This window comes from Drosophila mojavensis, unplaced genomic scaffold (genome assembly GCF_018153725.1).
Source record: "Drosophila mojavensis isolate 15081-1352.22 unplaced genomic scaffold, ASM1815372v1 contig_36, whole genome shotgun sequence".
In the NCBI taxonomy this organism is placed as follows: domain Eukaryota; kingdom Metazoa; phylum Arthropoda; class Insecta; order Diptera; family Drosophilidae; genus Drosophila; species Drosophila mojavensis.
The window spans coordinates 1,430,955-1,448,149 of NW_025318858.1; the positions used below are offsets into that span (position 1 = coordinate 1,430,955).

The 17,195-nt window shown below is 41.0% G+C and overlaps 4 protein-coding genes across 4 annotated transcripts; 3 read left to right on the plus strand and 1 right to left on the minus strand.

Annotated features, from left to right (window-relative positions):
• Window positions 1-1,892: 1,892 nt before the first annotated feature.
• On the minus strand, window positions 1,893-3,966 carry LOC6575698 (glycerate kinase). Its single transcript, XM_002001668.4, has 4 exons — window positions 3,825-3,966; window positions 3,648-3,750; window positions 2,435-3,589; window positions 1,893-2,369 (listed from the first exon to the last, which is right to left on the minus strand). The coding sequence occupies exons 3-4, from the start codon at window positions 3,566-3,568 to the stop codon at window positions 2,040-2,042; spliced, it is 1,464 nt and encodes a 487-aa protein (XP_002001704.1). The 5' UTR covers window positions 3,569-3,589; window positions 3,648-3,750; window positions 3,825-3,966; the 3' UTR covers window positions 1,893-2,039.
• A 902-nt stretch (window positions 3,967-4,868) lies between these two features.
• On the plus strand, window positions 4,869-6,316 carry LOC6575699 (pancreatic triacylglycerol lipase). Its single transcript, XM_002001669.4, has 3 exons — window positions 4,869-4,970; window positions 5,028-5,142; window positions 5,204-6,316. The coding sequence occupies exons 1-3, from the start codon at window positions 4,937-4,939 to the stop codon at window positions 6,195-6,197; spliced, it is 1,143 nt and encodes a 380-aa protein (XP_002001705.1). The 5' UTR covers window positions 4,869-4,936; the 3' UTR covers window positions 6,198-6,316.
• A 507-nt stretch (window positions 6,317-6,823) lies between these two features.
• On the plus strand, window positions 6,824-8,141 carry LOC26527384 (inactive pancreatic lipase-related protein 1). Its single transcript, XM_015164763.1, has 3 exons — window positions 6,824-6,987; window positions 7,055-7,813; window positions 8,048-8,141. Exons 1-3 carry the CDS (start codon window positions 6,824-6,826, stop codon window positions 8,139-8,141), a joined length of 1,017 nt encoding a protein of 338 aa, XP_015020249.1.
• A 338-nt stretch (window positions 8,142-8,479) lies between these two features.
• On the plus strand, window positions 8,480-16,833 carry LOC6575700 (phospholipase A1 member A). The gene is made up of 4 exons (XM_002001670.4): window positions 8,480-9,187; window positions 14,912-15,652; window positions 16,263-16,431; window positions 16,502-16,833. The coding sequence occupies exons 1-4, from the start codon at window positions 9,127-9,129 to the stop codon at window positions 16,605-16,607; spliced, it is 1,077 nt and encodes a 358-aa protein (XP_002001706.2). The 5' UTR covers window positions 8,480-9,126; the 3' UTR covers window positions 16,608-16,833.
• The last annotated feature ends 362 nt before the right edge of the window (window positions 16,834-17,195 follow it).

A 17,195-nucleotide genomic window follows, 5' to 3' on the forward strand; every position in this document is an offset into this window, starting at 1 on the left:
TCACATTCCTTAAATATTGCAAAGAAAAAAAGGTAATAAAAAAAGCAAAAATAGTTTTGCTTGAATGAAAAATGTGTCTTAATGAACTGTAATTAGATAGTGCGATTTATCAAGACATATTTTATTCGAAAGAACTGCAGACTTAGTCATCACTTAGCAGCTGCATTTCATAGTTGTTGTTCTTGTAATTGTTGTTTATTTTTGTACAAGCATTTATATAGTTAATAACAAAGTTAATCAAATGCAAAATAAATGAAAATAGCACAAAACTGAGATACTAAAGGCGAATGTGATTATTTAATAATTGTGCCAAATGCGCGGCAAAATAATTATTGTAACAACAATAATAAACAATAGCAACAACAACAACAGCAGCAGCAGCAGCAGCAGCAGCAATAGCAACAAATAGTGTCTATTGTGCATAAAACAATGAAATGGAAAGAAAATAGAAAACAACAGAGCAAACAGCTTGTCTGGTTGTTAACGACGCGTGAATACTCTAACTGCTCAGCAAGCGAACGTGGAATGTCGAATGTGGCGCATAAAGACAACGTTTGAATGCCAACTAAATAATATGCTGCGATTGTATTCCATATGATCGATCCATAAGGAAGCAAATCTTAAGTGAATAACTATGAATTGCCAACTGAGAACATGCGACAAATGTGAGAAACAGAACTGTTATCTTAATTTTGTCCGTTGTTGCTATAATTCATGTAGTATTTCATTAATTGCTATTATATTTGTAATTGATTTAGTATTTATCAAAAAATTGAGCGACTCACTTTCAATAACAGTTTGACATACTTGATTTGAAATATTTTAGTATAATATTAAGATATTAATATGCCTATTTAATAGACTTTTTTAGACTTCTCTAAAACTTTACAAATTACATTATATAAAAAATTATATTTTATATGTTCACTATTCTGATTATAATATGCTATGTTATACATATGTTATACTTATGTTAACTATTCAGAATCTTAAATAAAATAGAAAAAAAATCAATTAATTTTTGTATTAATTTTTTTTTCTTTTTATAAATTTATTTATAATTTAAAAAAAAAATCTATTTTGTGATTATGAATCCCATTTTAACTTGTAATATTTTTTATATAATTTTTCTTGCTTATATTTCGTCCTTATTTGTGTACGACATGCACATACGCCATCACATATGTCGCATACTCTCAGTGAGGGCATTCAAAAGCGAGGCGAAAGGGGAAAAAAGGCAATTAGAAAAATATGCAGCAAAGTGTCAGTTGTAAAATTGTAAATTGCAACTGGGCGCGCGTCGAGTTTTAGTTTCTGTTGGTGATTTTGTTTTTGTTCTGCTTTTTTTTTTTTTTCATTTTATATATATTTTATTGTTGTTGCTAAAAATAAAACTAAACAAATAAATTTACATTTTTAATTGCAATTATCGCTGGCTATTGTTGCTGCGACAGCGACTGCGACAGCGACTGCGGCAGCGGCTGCTACTGTTTGCCTTTGGGGTCTTAAACAATTAAGATGATTTATTGGCAGCGCATTTTTATGAGGCAAACAAAGTTAAGAAAAACTCAAATATTTATGCTTTATAATAATCATAAATACATATAGATAGAAATATCCACATGATTTATCACATATATATGAGAACAGTCATGAAAATCAACACGATTCATCTGGTGGCCAAAAACACAACAAAATGCGAATATTGCTGATTTCATGAGCCCAGAGAACAAAATGTTTTATTATATTATTATTTGTCATTGAGGGAGGAAGAGGCCAATTGCCAACTTTTATGTTTGCTCGGTTGAGCATAGATGCGGCACAGCATAGACAGCAACTTGAAATGCACATTAAACAAAAAACAAAAACAAAAAAAAAGAGAATAAAAGCGGTAATGAAACGAGTCGTAAAAATTTATAAGTTAAAATTAAACAGGAAAATCGTAAAAACTGTCTGTACACTTATTAAACAAATTGAAACTATGCCTCCGGCCGGGTTTCAAGAGCAGCTAAGCTTCCAGCGAAACGCGAACGAAACTGTTACGGCACGACGAGGAAATGCAGGTCCATGACATTGGTGCCCGTGTGGCCAGGGACCATATGAAAGCCGCCATCCTCCAGCTGGCTATAGAAGTTGTAGCTATCACAATTGCGCAGGCAGTTGGCCAGCTCGTCCAGTGTATGGCCAGCCAGATAGGCATCGATGACGCAACTGTCGCCTATGGCGCCCGCTGCACTCGTGGGCCCGTCAATGCCATCCGTGCCGGCGCTCAGGAAGCTGCAGTCGTTCAGCAACTCATCCCGATGCAGCATCTGCGACATGAGCAGCGCCAAGTGCTGACTACGTCCGCCCAGGCCCTGACCCGTGACCTGCAAATAAATCGGGCAATATTATTATAGCTATGTGTATAGTTCAGCTATTGATTAGCACTCACTTGGATCACTGGCTCGCCGCCACAGATAAGAAACAGCGGCTTATTGTTCGTCACATGCTGCTCGAGCGCTTTGACAAACTCATCCCAACTCTTTTCGTCGAAGGCGAATCTGTCACGCAGCTGCTCTTGATTGATGCTGCGCTGCTTGAACTCTTGGATGCCGTGCAGCAGGCGCTGATAGTCCGCCATCACGCTGTTCACATCGCCCTGTATGGAGCAGCTCAGTACGCAGGGAATGTAGCCCAGCTTGGTGGCTTCATTGGCTGCTGCTGTGGTAGCTACCAAATTGCTGCCCACCACGAAGATTTTGCCATTATCGAGTGGCTGCTGGTGGTGTTCAGTGGGTAGCTGCTCGAAGAACTGCTGCAGCTCCGTTGACAGTTCGTTCCACACTTCATGTTTTATCAATATATCCTTGGCAGATTCACCCCTGCCGCTGGGCTGTATGGTTGGCCCGGAAGCAATCAGCTCCAGTGGATCCCCGACAATGTCGCTGAGAACAAAGGTGACCCACAGATGAGCATGCTGCGCCGCCCGCGCCAATCCTCCGCCTTTAATATCCGAGCAGGCAATGCGCACCGTATTCAACTCCTGAATGCTGGCGCCGTGTTTCATCAGCTTGTCCGCTATGTTGCGCTTGTCCAGCAGCGTCAGCGGAGGCTTGGGCAGGGGCAACAGCGCCGAGCCGCCTCCTGAAATGAATACAAAGAGTATGTCCTTGCTAGTCATGCTCTCCGCCAGCTTCTTGATGGCCTTCGCTGCATTCAGTGCCATCTCATCGGGCAAGTTGTTGGGCGCTCCCTCATATGTGATCAGTTTCGGGCTGATGGGCTGCTTGTACTGCTGCACGCTGTTGAGGGGCACGCTTAGCACACCGCCCGCGGAACAGTCGCTCAGATCCTGCTGCACCTTGTTGGCCATGCCCAGCACGGCTTTGCCAAAGCCCACAATGTGACATGTCTTGTCAGTTATGTCGTGTTGCTCTCCATTTAGCTTGATATAAACACTCTGGTTCTTGGCTGAGGGTCGCAGGTCGTGAATTTTATAATCCTCGAATATCTTCTCCGGATGCACCGCTCTCACGGCACACTGGAAAACGTGACGCATCTGCTCCCACGTCCGACGTTTTGCCATAATGCCTTCGTCTTGCAGATGCTGAAATGATATACAGTTGTAGTATATGAAATATTATTTAAAACACTTTAAACTTTACAACTCAAGTTCCCACTTATGAGAGATGCACTTTTTCAAATCAATATGCCGATTCCTCCACTAATATCGTCAGACAACGATAGTCCAGCAGGATTCGCTCCACGCTAAGGAGTAGAACTTTGTTTATATTTGTTTTAAAGAACGAATGTGCATATGCACAGCTTTTATCAATACACACCTTGCGCCTTTCAGGAAAATTACAAATGAAACAGCACTTTCATACGCTGCGAGTTGGAAATCTTGTTTAACTTATCATATCGGCAATCAGCTGCCGGGTCAAATTTGTAGGTGAAAACAACTGTTGTTGTTTACTAAGAAATTGCATTAGAGATGCGCAAGTGAAATGTAAATAAGGCACACGTAACTATCGAACCGCAATATAGCACGACTTTGCGCTGAGAAAAAATCCTTATAAAACTAATCAAGTATTTTTTGATAATGTGTATCTTACGACAGCTAATGTACACAACATTTAAGTAGAAATAAAAATTCAGTACGTATATTACAATATTAAAATTAAAATTATTTTTGAACATATGCACTGCTTGCATGCTCCCTGCCATCGAACAGCTTATAAATACATCGTTTGTGACTCATATCACTTAGCCTGACAGCAGGAACAAGACTACAAACTGAAGCTGATAGCTATGACAAGCGGCATACATTACTCACTCAACCAAAACATAGATGGCGACCTCAGTGCTAGCTGATAAAGGCATTTAAAAATACAATTAATTTTACACGCCAATTGTGCTCTCTAGTGAAGAAATTGGCAATAACACGAAATGAGCAAATTAGTAGGTGTTACATGGTTGTTGAAGCGACACGTGTATTTCACTCATGGTATAAACTTCAAATAATTTAATTGCATAAAAACAAAAATACATAATTATATATGTGTGCACATATATAAATACAATTATGAATTACAATGTAGTACACCATGTTGTAATGTATATCACGATCCCAAACAAAAGCTAATAGCTATGGCAATGAAACAGCATGCCTACTCAATCGAAACATAGATGTCGACTCTAGTATCTGCTGATAAAAAGCATTTAAAAAGTGAAACATTTGGAATACCGAATTTCATTCAATAATGACCTAATTAACTAACTCACAACATGTTGCGAATTAGCAGGTGTTGTTGCCTACGTGTGTGGGTGTTTACATATTAATGTCAACGTCTCGAATCTCTACGCGCCGCAAAGATCGCACTCTTTGATTAGGCGCCACTTTAAAAGGCGCGCACTTTCGCTGCTGGAGGCACAGTTCCAGCTAGAAGCTCAAATGAGGCCAACCACAACGGTGCTACTGCTGCTCGGTAAGCATTTTTCATGCTTCAGTTACTCCCATTTCATTTGTGCCCAATTTTCCGTAGCTGGCATTTGCTCTTGCTTCGGCAATCCCATCCTGGGCATACTGGATCCCAGCTGCTTTGTGGCTACTGAGGCTGTCTGTCCCAATGAGAATGTCACCTTCTGGCTATACTCCAAGTATGTCATCTTCCGCTTCACCTTCTCGGATTTATAAATTCATTTCTTTCCCTCTTTACAGCGCCACGCGCGATGCTCCCATCCAGCTGAATCCCGTTGATCTGAATCCCTGGGACTTTCAGCCATCACGCCCACTGAAAATACTGTTGCACGGCTATACAGGCCACCGAGACTTCGCCCCCAACAACCACATACGGCCCGCTCTGCTGGACAACGAGGACGTCTATGTGATATCCATAGACTACGCTCCATTGGTGCGGGAGCCGTGCTATGTCGCGGCTGTGAGGAACCTTCCACTGGTCAGCAAATGCCTGGCGCAGCTCATTAACAATCTCATCGATCGCGGCATTGTGCCGCACGAGCTGATTCACATCATTGGCTTCAGCCTCGGTGGTCAGGTGGCCGGACAGGCGTCCAACTACTTGAAACGCAAGCCCAAGCGGATTACCGGCTTGGATCCGGCTAAGCCACTCTTCATCCTAAGCAACAATGCGCGTCGACTGGATGCTGGCGATGCGGAATTCGTGGACGTCATTCACACGGATACCTTGGGGCGGGGCATGATGCGTCCCATGGGCCATGTGGACTTCTATCCCAACTTCGGACCACTGCAGCCGGGCTGCCTGGAGGAGAATCCCAGCGACCCGGGCAGCTGCAACCACGAACGTGCACCGCGCTTCTATGCCAAGTCCATCGACTCCAGCTTGGGCTTCTGGGGCCGCCACTGCTCCAGCTGGCTGATTTACGTCTTTGGCCTGTGCTCCACACGCTCCAAGCTCGCTCTGATGGGCTACCACGTGTCGCAGCAGCTCAGCGGCTCCTTCTTCCTCAAGACACGCAGTCAGCCGCCCTACGCCATGGGCAAGCCAGTGGAAGAGGACAACAGCAAATACGTGGCCAAGTTCCACCTGAGCTCGAGGCACAGTGAAATCGAACACGATTTCGAGCCGCTACTGGGTGAGTCCGTACCCGAGCTGGAGGACAGCGATGTGGATACCAACGAACTGGAGAAACAACTGAACTGGCAGGAGTCGCTTGACGAGCCGCTCTTCTAGCTCTCCTAGCCACAATATCTCCGATAAGACTTATCTGCTATGCGATCAACTACCAACTAATCTAAAGTAATTAATTTATATCAGAATAATAAATGTATTTATTATATATTTCACTCATACCTATTTGCGAGGCAATATTATTTGGAATCATTCAAATTCCTAGGTTCAGCTAAGCTAATACTAATACTAATAATAAAATGTTAGTAGGAATCTAAAGTTAAACAACATTAGTAGTATTTAGATTATAACCGTATACTGCTTTGGTCTGGTAGCGTATCACCCTTATCTGTTACACAAAGCCAACATACCCAAACATTATTAAAAATTTTATTGAATGTAATACCAATAATTTAGACCACAAATTGAGTCTACGATCGGCAAGTTTTGCCTAGAGTTGGGACTACTCGAAAGTCACTTTATAGGCTTAGTTACCTTATCGGCTTGCGAAAATGGAGTTGAGCCCGCAGCTGGAGTGGATGGCTTGACCTACAATTGGGGCCTTGACTTCTTATCGGAGCCAGCGCATAGGGGACGCCTCAAGGGCCGAGTCGTGCTCAAGGTCAGGCGAAGTGAATTTAATAGAATTAGCATTAGGGAAGGCGGCCAATGCGCTCCAGCTGCTCGCGATGTGCAAATATCGGATGAATGCAGCGATTCCATTGATCTGCTGGCTGCTGTTGCTGTGGAGCAGCTCAGTGAGGCTGGACACGCCACGATTCCAGCGCGAGCCTTGTGTCTATGCCACGGATGAGTGTCCCAACTCGCGCATCAGCTTTTGGCTCTATACCAAGTGAGTGAGAGTCGGGCGCAGATGCTCCACTATATCTACTCTCTCTCTCTCTCTTTGCACTCTCCAGCTCCAGTCGTGATGCTCCTGTTCTGCTGGATGCACTTAATCTGCAGGCGAGCTCCTTTGAGCCTCGCCTACCTTTGAAGATTCTCATCCACGGCTTCACTGGCAACCGCAGCCTGACGCCCAATGCGGAGGTGCGCGACGTCCTGCTCCAAGCGCAGCCCGTTCATGTGATCTCCGTTGACTACGGCAGCCTCGTGCGGTTTCCCTGCTACTATCCGTGGGCGGTGCGCAATGCTCCGGTGGTGGCCAAGTGCCTGGCGCAGCTGATCGACAGCCTCTTGGCCAGCGGCATCTACCGGCGGGAGCAACTGCATCTCATTGGCTTCAGTCTGGGCGGCCAGGTGGCGGGCTTGACGGCCAACTTTGTGCAGGAGCCTCTATCGCGCATAACGGGTCTGGATCCAGCTGGACCTGGTTTTATGACCAATAGGCTGAGCGATAAGCTCGATGCGAGCGATGCCGACTTCGTGGATGTCATTCACACAGATCCCTTCTTCTTCTCCCTGCTGCCGGCCATGGGCCACGCGGACTTCTATCCCAACCTCGATCACTTCAGCCAACCCGGCTGCACATACATCAATCGCTGGCGCCCCTACAACTGCAACCACTTCCGCGCCGCCATCTACTACGGCGAGTCCATAGTTAGCGAGCACGGCTTCTGGGCCCAGCAATGCAGCGACTGGATGCAGTATTTCACGCGACGCTGTAGCCTCCACGCCCATCGCCTCAACACTCAAATGGGCTACTTTGTTTCAGAGAAGTAAGTTATAGGGTCTTATATATCCAGATCTAATTTTCCAACTCTTTTTCTCTCAATCTCTCATTTGCTTGCTTTCTTACATTCTCTATCTTGTTCTCTTCTCTGCTCGTTTCCTCTTTCTATCTCTTTCTCTGTCTACATCTGTCATTCTCTCTGTATCGCTCTACTACATTTTCTCTCTCTCTCTCTCTCTCTCTCTTTCTTCTTCTTCTCTCTCCGATTCCTTCTTTGCAGCTCATCTGGTTCCTTTTTTCTGAGCACTAATGAAAAACATCCTTATGCCAAGGGACCCATTTCAATAATCGTACCTGAAATATCGGAGTTCTGATAATCTACCAAGTAAATGAAATGTTAAGGTTTTTAAATATATCTCTTAAAATGTATGCAAGGTAGAGTCAAAGCAAAACTTTATAAGCTGGGGAGCATTTTCGATTGCTCGAAATAATTGCTCCAAATCGAGAACAGCCCAAAAGCAATAAAAGCTGCAAACAAAACGAATACTAAAAGCTCCTCAAGTCACAGAGCGAGCTTTTATATATATGTTGTTATATGTTGTTGTTGATTTTTTTTTTGTTTTTGTTTTTTTTTTTTTTTTTTTTTTGGGCACCGCGCTCCACAAACTTTTTGGGCTGAGCGCAAACAAAACCGAAAGACTTAAGACACGAACGCGAGCAACAGTTGCTCGCCAGCGCGCAAACGTGACGGACGTCCGCAGCTGAAATTCGGCAAATAAAGAGCTTTTGACAGCAAGTGCGAGTGTTTGCTCCGCCGCGAAAGCCAAGATCAAGTGTTGCACAAAAAGTGGTCGTTGTTGTCGTTGTCGTTGTTGTTGTTGGTGTTTGTGTTTGTGTTGTTTTTATTGTTATTGGTTTTGTACGGGTTTCGTTATTTTTTGGGCGTTTCGCGCGTACACCGCTAATTTTAACATATGCATAGCATCCGGCATTATGCCGCGACAGCTGGTTGTGCATTGAAATTGAAATTGAAATTGAAACAGAAATTGAAATCGAAATCGAGAGTGTGAAGCGAGTCCGAGTGCAACAACCCGCTGCAACATCTGTGGCCGCTGCATTCATATTTAAATAAATAAAAGCTAAAGTCAACAAAAACGGCGCGAATTGCATTTTGTTTATAAATGTCAAAGGCACGAAAACCTTGACCCACACAGTAAATATTTGTGAAGAGAGAGAAAGAAATATACATACATATATATGTATGTATATCTGTACACTTGCTCATAGATTCCAACTTATATAAGAGCAATTGACACAAATCAAAGTGAAGTGCGTTCCACACTGAGAGAAATAACAAATATGATTCGGCGGCTTCTGTGTTTGTGGCTCAGCTTCAGCGTTTTCATTGTGGATTTTGCCGGTTTGTTTGCATATATACATACCTACACATACATGCCCATATGTGCTCATACGTATAGGCACTGTGCTAAAAAGAAATCTCGTGTTTAAGTTAAAAACTTTTACTTTCGCTCTGGCTGCTGGGCAGTCGCTAACATTTATGACATCTGCTGACGCGTTTTTTTCTGAATATTTCTTTTGTTTACGTTTTTAATTATGGGGCACATAAATTGCACAATATTTATTTTTAATATTTTTGCTGTTTTTTATGACATTAGGCCATCAAATGTTGCCTGTTGTCGTCGACCTTGCTTCATATCATTCAGCAACAATATTTTGAAATTGATTTCGATTGAAAACATTAAGGTTGATGCTCTGCGCAGCACGTACTCAAAAGGCAGCAGCAGCAGCAGCAGTAGCCGCATTTACAACAAACAACTACTTATAACTATTTATAACAACTTATGTGTTTAGCCAAAGGCTTTTGTCTGTCTGCGACCAGCTCGAACGTGCTGTAGCTACAAATTCGACACACTGTCCAACAGACTTGCAAGGCACAAAAGAAATTAGAAATCAATTTGAAATGGGTAAAACAAGTGAATTTTTATTCTACTTGAAAAACATTGCACAGAAATGTTAGAGCGAAAACAAACATTTTTTTTTTTTTTTAATTTTTTTTTTTTAACAGCACTTTATTTAAATGTTACATTAAAAAAAATTTTATCATGAAAATAACAAAATTAATATCATAATCCACATCCAAATCTGAAATAAAAAATAATTGATTTTATAAGCCAATTTATATGAAAAAATAAAAATAGTTTAGTTTAAAAATCATTTTATATATCTTTAAAAGTTTTTTAGCTATGCACTTTTTGACTGGTTCACGCTTTTCCACTCATTGACTAAGACGAATTTAACAGCAATAAATTTACGGCTTTAAGACCGTGAACAAATTTTATGTAGTCGGTAGCGATAGTTTGTAATATTCTTATTGGATGTAGCTTTACTAAGGAAACTTTACCTAAAACCTCCTGAAAATAGAGTTTTTTTTTTTTTTTTTTTTTTTTTTTTTTTTTTAATTTTGGTTCAAATTAGAAAATTGTAAATGAATATAAATTGGGCACAATTGATTTTTATTGTTATTTTTGAATTTTTTATTTTTAGAGACATTAGCCTAAACAAGTTGACTTCAAGCACTTAAAATTTTATTTTTCAGCTCTAGATCATGAGCTATTAACCACTGTGGCTTGGGTCAGTTGGCCAAAAGCCAATGTCTTTTTTACCACTCACTGTTATTGTTGTAATATCTCTTCTTCTTGATCCTCTTCACATCGTTGTTGTGAATCAGCTTTACACAAATCGTGTTACACATATCTTGAATTAATTTAAAGCAACAAAGATGTGCAAAATGTGCCCTGCCCAGGCATCGGCTGTTGTGTTTTGGCCCAGTTAATTAATTGTGTTATCTGCACTCACACACACATATGCAGTATATATACATATGATAGCATATATGTATTCATATTTTTACTCGTATTCGTCTAGTTGTCCGTCTGTGTGTCTGCACCTTGACACCCATCGCTGCTGTATTTCGCAAGAGTTTGTGTTCAAGTTTATTGAGCGTGCCATTTTATGACCATTTTGTACTTTAATTGTTGTTATTGTTGTTGTTGTTAGGGCCATTCCACATTCAAAGGTGGCATTCAAAGGTGCCACGAATCGCTGTTCTGGCCCTGCGACCGGCTAATGGGGCGTATGCGCATTGCAAAAGTGTGTGTCACGAAAGCCAGACGAAGGCAGCCAACTGAATGCCAAAGTCAAGTGCTGAGTGTTTGCTATTTCGCTTTAATTAAAGTGCAGTGCAGCTGTCTTAGGTTATACAACATTAAATGAGCTATGGGAGCTATTTTTGCGAGACATCAAATATACACTAGCTGAACTAAATTTGTAATTCTTTTTTTAACTGCAAACATAATTTTATTTATTTAATTTTTAGTTCTTTAATCTTAAGTCACAGTTGACCTTAGCTATTTTTTAATGAACTAACAACATTAAATTATATAATAGTCTTGATAAATTGCCTGTTGACCTTCTCTCAAGAGCTGAAAGCCAAAAATATTATAAAGGCAAATGTTGCCATGCTGAAGAGCATTCTAATTACACTGTGCTACAAGTGTTGCGAACGAGTAGAACAGAAGTCACTTCAATTAAATTAATTAATTAACTTAAATTAACTTGATATATATTTGGCTTAACTATTGAATTAATATACGGTTCAAAGCAGCCTCTATATATATAGAAAACAATTTGAAATCATTATTAATATTAATATATATTTTTACTAAATTTATTATTTATTTATTATTATTATATTTATATATTATATATATTTGTCCATCATTAAGTGTTCCATCGCAGTGCTATTTTTATGACCGCAGCTGTAGTTATATTTTTAGTATAGACTGACAGATGTTTACCCCCATTTCACACAGAAGCCACAATCTGTCAAGCTCCTACTAGGAGTGGTCAATCTCAATGGGACATCTGCAGGAACTTAACTGTTAAATTGTGATATATAGAGATGCATACCATATACTAACATCCACGAGTGTATACTCATAATTATCACCGATTAGTCGAACAGCTAGACGGACATTGCACAATAACTAATTCACTCTTTTCACCTTGTGAATTCATATTATGTCATATGCTTAACCGCTTGCCTCTAATTGGAGCCCACATTCATATTTCATCAGTTGCCTTAATACTCACAAATTAGTTCAGGTTCCTGCTCGTAATTAGAGTTCTAAGTACAACTTTAGATCAACTTCAATTTGAGAATAACATGCAATAATCTAATATTTTCTGTAACTTCATTGTATTCCAACGAATTTCCGTTGAACAGAAATGATAAACAAAGAAAAAGCACAACAAATACTTCAAATGATTCAGGCCAAACAATTCGAGCCGCAGCATAAAAACCTATAAAAAAACGACCAAAAGTAAACAAACCCGTAGAGAGAGAGACAGCAGCTGTAAATATCAGAAAGACATAACAATTTAACAACAATAACAATTAAAAAAACAAAATACAATAAAAGTGGGAAAGGCATAAAAAAAAACATCTTTCACGTAAAGGCAAAGACGTAGCCAAAAGATGAACCAAGTCTCAAATTGTTGTTGTGGCTGTTGCAGTATTTGCTTTGGTTGTTATTGCTGCTGTTGTTGTTGTTGTTGTTACTGCTACTGTTGTTAGTATGCCATTGCCTATTGCTTGAGTCTTCCGCATTTGTCGCTTCCGTTTTCTCGCTTTTGAGGTTTCTGGAGCTGAGTTTTCTTCTCGACTTTTCCGGCTGACCATTTCGTGTATTACACGATTTCGACATTGCCGAAAAAGCCAACACGCTAAAATAGGCATTTAATTGGCATTCGTAGTGCTGGCTGGCAACGGACTCGAAGTACACGTCCGAAAACCAACTTACATAAGACACAAAAAGACGTTCGCCAAACGGTTCGCTGCTCAAGCGATGAAAGCGGCCAGAAAACTAAAAACTGAAACTGAAAACTCGCCGCAATTCAGCCAGAAACATGACTCGGCCCATTGCTAATTGCATTGCGGGGGAGCTGCAGTGCCACGCCCCCGTTCCGCCTGCCCCCCTCGGGTTGTTGGTCAAAACATAAACGCATTGACTAAACTGAATTATGCTGGGCTCTGCTGGCGATTGTGCAAAACAATCGCATGTCGCATGCTTAAGTTTACAACATATGAAAGAGGCAAAACCTGTAAAAGCGAGTTCAGTCAGGTCTGCACGACTACTAGATACTTGGTAGATATTGCTATTGTGGTTGTACGTAAAGAGATTATCAGTTAATGAATTCTTTATATTTAATAGTAAAGAGAATACAGAATTTCTGAGAATATCTATTTTTAAGAGATACAGTTAATTTTAATCATTCCAAAATCAAAAGAGTTGACTGAGGCCGATATGTATCGAACTGAATGACTTTATATCGATATTTATCGAAAGATAACTATATCTATTAAATAATAATCTGTTCTGTAGTCTCATAGAAAATTAAAAAAAAAATTGAACTAATTTCAGAATTCTATGATAATGTTATCGATAGTTATAGATGTCGTCTTAATTGTAAATGTAAAAATCTATTGAATGCAAACGATTTTAATAAAAAATATATCTAGCAGAAAACCCTCTATCATAGATTTACAGTCAATATACCCTGTCGTCATTGTCCATTGGTTACAGGGTATTTGAAAAATCATTATGACAACATTTCATATGACAAGATGTTATCCAGTACCAAAGACGGACGAACTTCTTCGACTAGTTGCCGCCCGCTTACTATGCCATGAGGTGAGCTGATATCGAGTGCCGGCTGCCCTAAAAGGCAAAGTCCACTCACTCTGATCTTTGGCCAGTGAAATGAACCACTGTTTATTACCGTGAACTGAACTGCAACTGCAACTGCAACTGCAACTGCGGGAGCTGCAGACCGGTTGCATTACGACATCGAGCAGCTGGTTTAGCATAGCAAAGTGGGCCACTTGGCCAACGACTGTGATTAGCCGAAGGCCGATTCTACCTATGTATATACATATATCTAAATATAGAGAGATATACACATACATACATGATTTTTAATTTTTAATAAGGCCATCAAAATGCAAAGCGCAACTGGTGCTCGACTGTTAGTGCTGACTGTGTCTCGACTTGAAGGCGTTCCGTATAAATCGACTTCTGGATTTATATAGTTCCTCAATTGAAATGTTTCTAGAAATAAGGTAACGCTGATACGGAACAAATTTATTATTGCTTTCGACACTATTTGTCACAGCTACGAATTATATTCCTATAACTGATTATATTCCTATATCACTTCAGTAAAAATAAAATTACTCTATTAAAATTAAAATCCAAAATATGAAATATATAGAAGTGAACGGCTAAGTATCTAAATATTAATCATATATTTGAGACCCAAGATGCACTAGCAAATAAATCAATATTATTACTTGAAAGGTACGGTTGATCAATTATGAACTAGTTCCGCAAATGAATCAAACTATAAAAAACATGCACTGCACGAATTGAAAAGTAAAATTAATATTATTTGGCATATCCATTTGATAAGTCAACATGCAAACGATCCCGAACTTGTTCTTTATGTGACTCTACGAGTGCTGCAGCTGTGCAGATGAGCTCATTGAGTATGGGTTTTCCTTATGGCTCTAGCCATGAATCATGCACACTCACACACACACACACACACACACTCACGCATAGCCGGCATCCAGTTATGTCACGTCACGGTGTTTGTGATATAAATAGCAGCAACTGGCAAGCTGACAACAACAACAACAACTGGAAATAATAGCAGATGAGAGTGCCCGTTGCAAACTTCCGTTTTTTCTCGTTCGCTCGCTTGCGGCTGACTTTTACTTTTGCCACAATTGCAGAAATGTGGCAGCAACTGCTGGCAAATGTGGCAATTGCAGTCGCATCGACATTTGCCACAAAATCGCCAACATTCAATGTCTCTTATGTAATTTGGCCGGACGAAAGAAAAAGAAATGAAAAAACCCGTTTAGCCACAGCCGGAGGTGAAGGTGTTCCGACAACTAACTCCGTCTGTCTCTCTCTCACTCTCACCCACACTCTCACTCACACTCTCACTCACACTCTCACTCACTCTCCCACTCTCTCCCTCTCTCTTTCTCTCTCAGCTAGTCAAAACGCTGCAGTTGTTGCTGCCGCTGTCGCTGCGGGCCAAAATCAATCTCAAGTCTATGTCACAGACTCTTGCCTCGAGAAGCCGTACCGCTGCCCGCACCCGAAGATCCAGTTCTACCTGTACACGCGGCGCACCCAGGAGGAGCCCGAGTATCTGGATGTGCTCGATCCGAACGCCCTCTACTACACACACTTCAATCCGCGACACCCCACCAAGATCATCATCCATGGCTTTGGCGGCGGTCGCATGCTCAGCCCCAGCCCGGACCTCCGGGAGGCGTACTTCAGCATCGGCGAGTACAACATCATCATCGTGGACTACAGCAACGCGGTGAAGGAGCCCTGCCTGAGTCAAATGGAGTGGGCGCCGCGCTTCGGCAGCCTCTGCATCTCGCAGCTGGTCAAGTACCTGGCGCGACATCCGCGCGGCGTCCAGCCGGACGATCTGCACTTCATTGGCTACAGCGTGGGCGCCCACATCGCGGGCCTCGTTGCCAACTACCTGAAGCCCGAGGAGGGCAAGATCGGGCGCATCACGGCTCTGGATCCCACCATATTCTTCTATGCGGGTGCGAACAACTCACGCGATCTGGACACGAGTGATGCGCACTTTGTCGATGTCTTGCACACGGGCGCCGGCATCCTGGGACAGTGGCACTCGAGTGGACATGCCGACTTCTATGTCAATGGCGGTACCAGGCAGCCAGCGTGCGTCGGCTCTGCCACGTTGTTTCGTAAGTTTCGGGGGGGGGATGCCTGAGCTAAGGACTACAGAAAGTTATCGATGAATTTGTATCGGGTTCCGATCAATTTCGAATAGTGCCAAAAGTTGGCAAAAATGAGTTTAAAATCAAGCAAATAAGTAGAAGCAAATCTATTGATATCACCGTATCTCCTACCGATGAGAACTTATCGACTATCGATAAATAAAGATTTGAGCCTTGAAATCTAGTAAGCAATCTAGTATGTTGATATAGAGATCTTTTTTGAGACTAACTGGATATATTTAACTATCGATAATTATCGATAAGTCAGAGTACGTATAGGAATGTTTAAATTAGAGAAATATTCCCCTGAGCTCTCTCTTACTGTAATGCAATAAATATTTAAAATATTGGAATTATCCGGTAACACATTTATCGATAATCAATTATATCTTCCAATTGCCCTTATTATTACCGATAGGGTTCAGCGCTCCAAAATTGAGTTCAGGTAGCAATTTAAAAAATTAATCAAGTAGAAATCGAAACAGTTTTTAGTTTATGATTATGTAGAGCAAACAGCAGTTAATCTGTATTCATTCATACATGGAGATATTATTTACACATCTAAAACTTTCCTCAGAAACTTTGGCCTGCGATCACACCAAGGTCACGCCGTACTTTATCGAGTCGATAACAACGAAGCGAGGCTTCTATGCGGGGCCCTGTCCGAATCTGTTCACCTATCTGATAGGATGGTGCGAGCCCAAGGACTCGGAGTATGTGCTCATGGGCGAGCACTGTTCGCACAAGTAAGTCGACTTGACAAATATTCGACTATTATTTTCTATATGTATTTCATGATTTGTGTTTAACAAACAGAGCACGTGGCAACTACTATGTGACGACGAATGCGAAGGCGCCCTTTGCACGCGGCTTTCCGGGCAAGGGGCGGGCCAACGGGGAGTACCAGGGCGTAAGGCGCTGATCGGCTGGTTCGAATCGAGTTTACTCTATATACATAGACATATAGTATGTTCGATGTAGCACTCATGTGATTTTAGTTCGTTGTCTCCTAATTACGTGTACTTGTATTTATTTCCCACTCGTTTCATCTTAGTTTTTACCATCCGCCGCCATCGTCGTCGTCCGCGCCTCGTACAAATCGAAATCTAATCATTAAATTTAGCTAAAAATCAATAAAAAAAATACACAAAATATTCTCTGTAGTTGTTTTTTTCGGCATAATTTGTTAACATGTTTCGTTTATTGAATTCCAAATACAATTTTTTGTTTAGGTATAATTTGTTAAGCCTTTATATGTGGTTCGTATAGTCGGGTTGCTTGATGGGGCCTATGAAATAATGTTGTGGCTTTAAATGAAATACAATTTTTATTTAGTTTCTTTTTCCATTTCGTTAAGTATTATTTGTAATTAGTTTGAATGATATCGGCATATATATTATGAAATATGTTCTTGAATACCATTTTTAGACTAGATCATAAAATTATACAACATTGGGCGGGTGTTGCCAGAAAAGGGATCTTGATTTACTTTTATCTTTATATATATTTT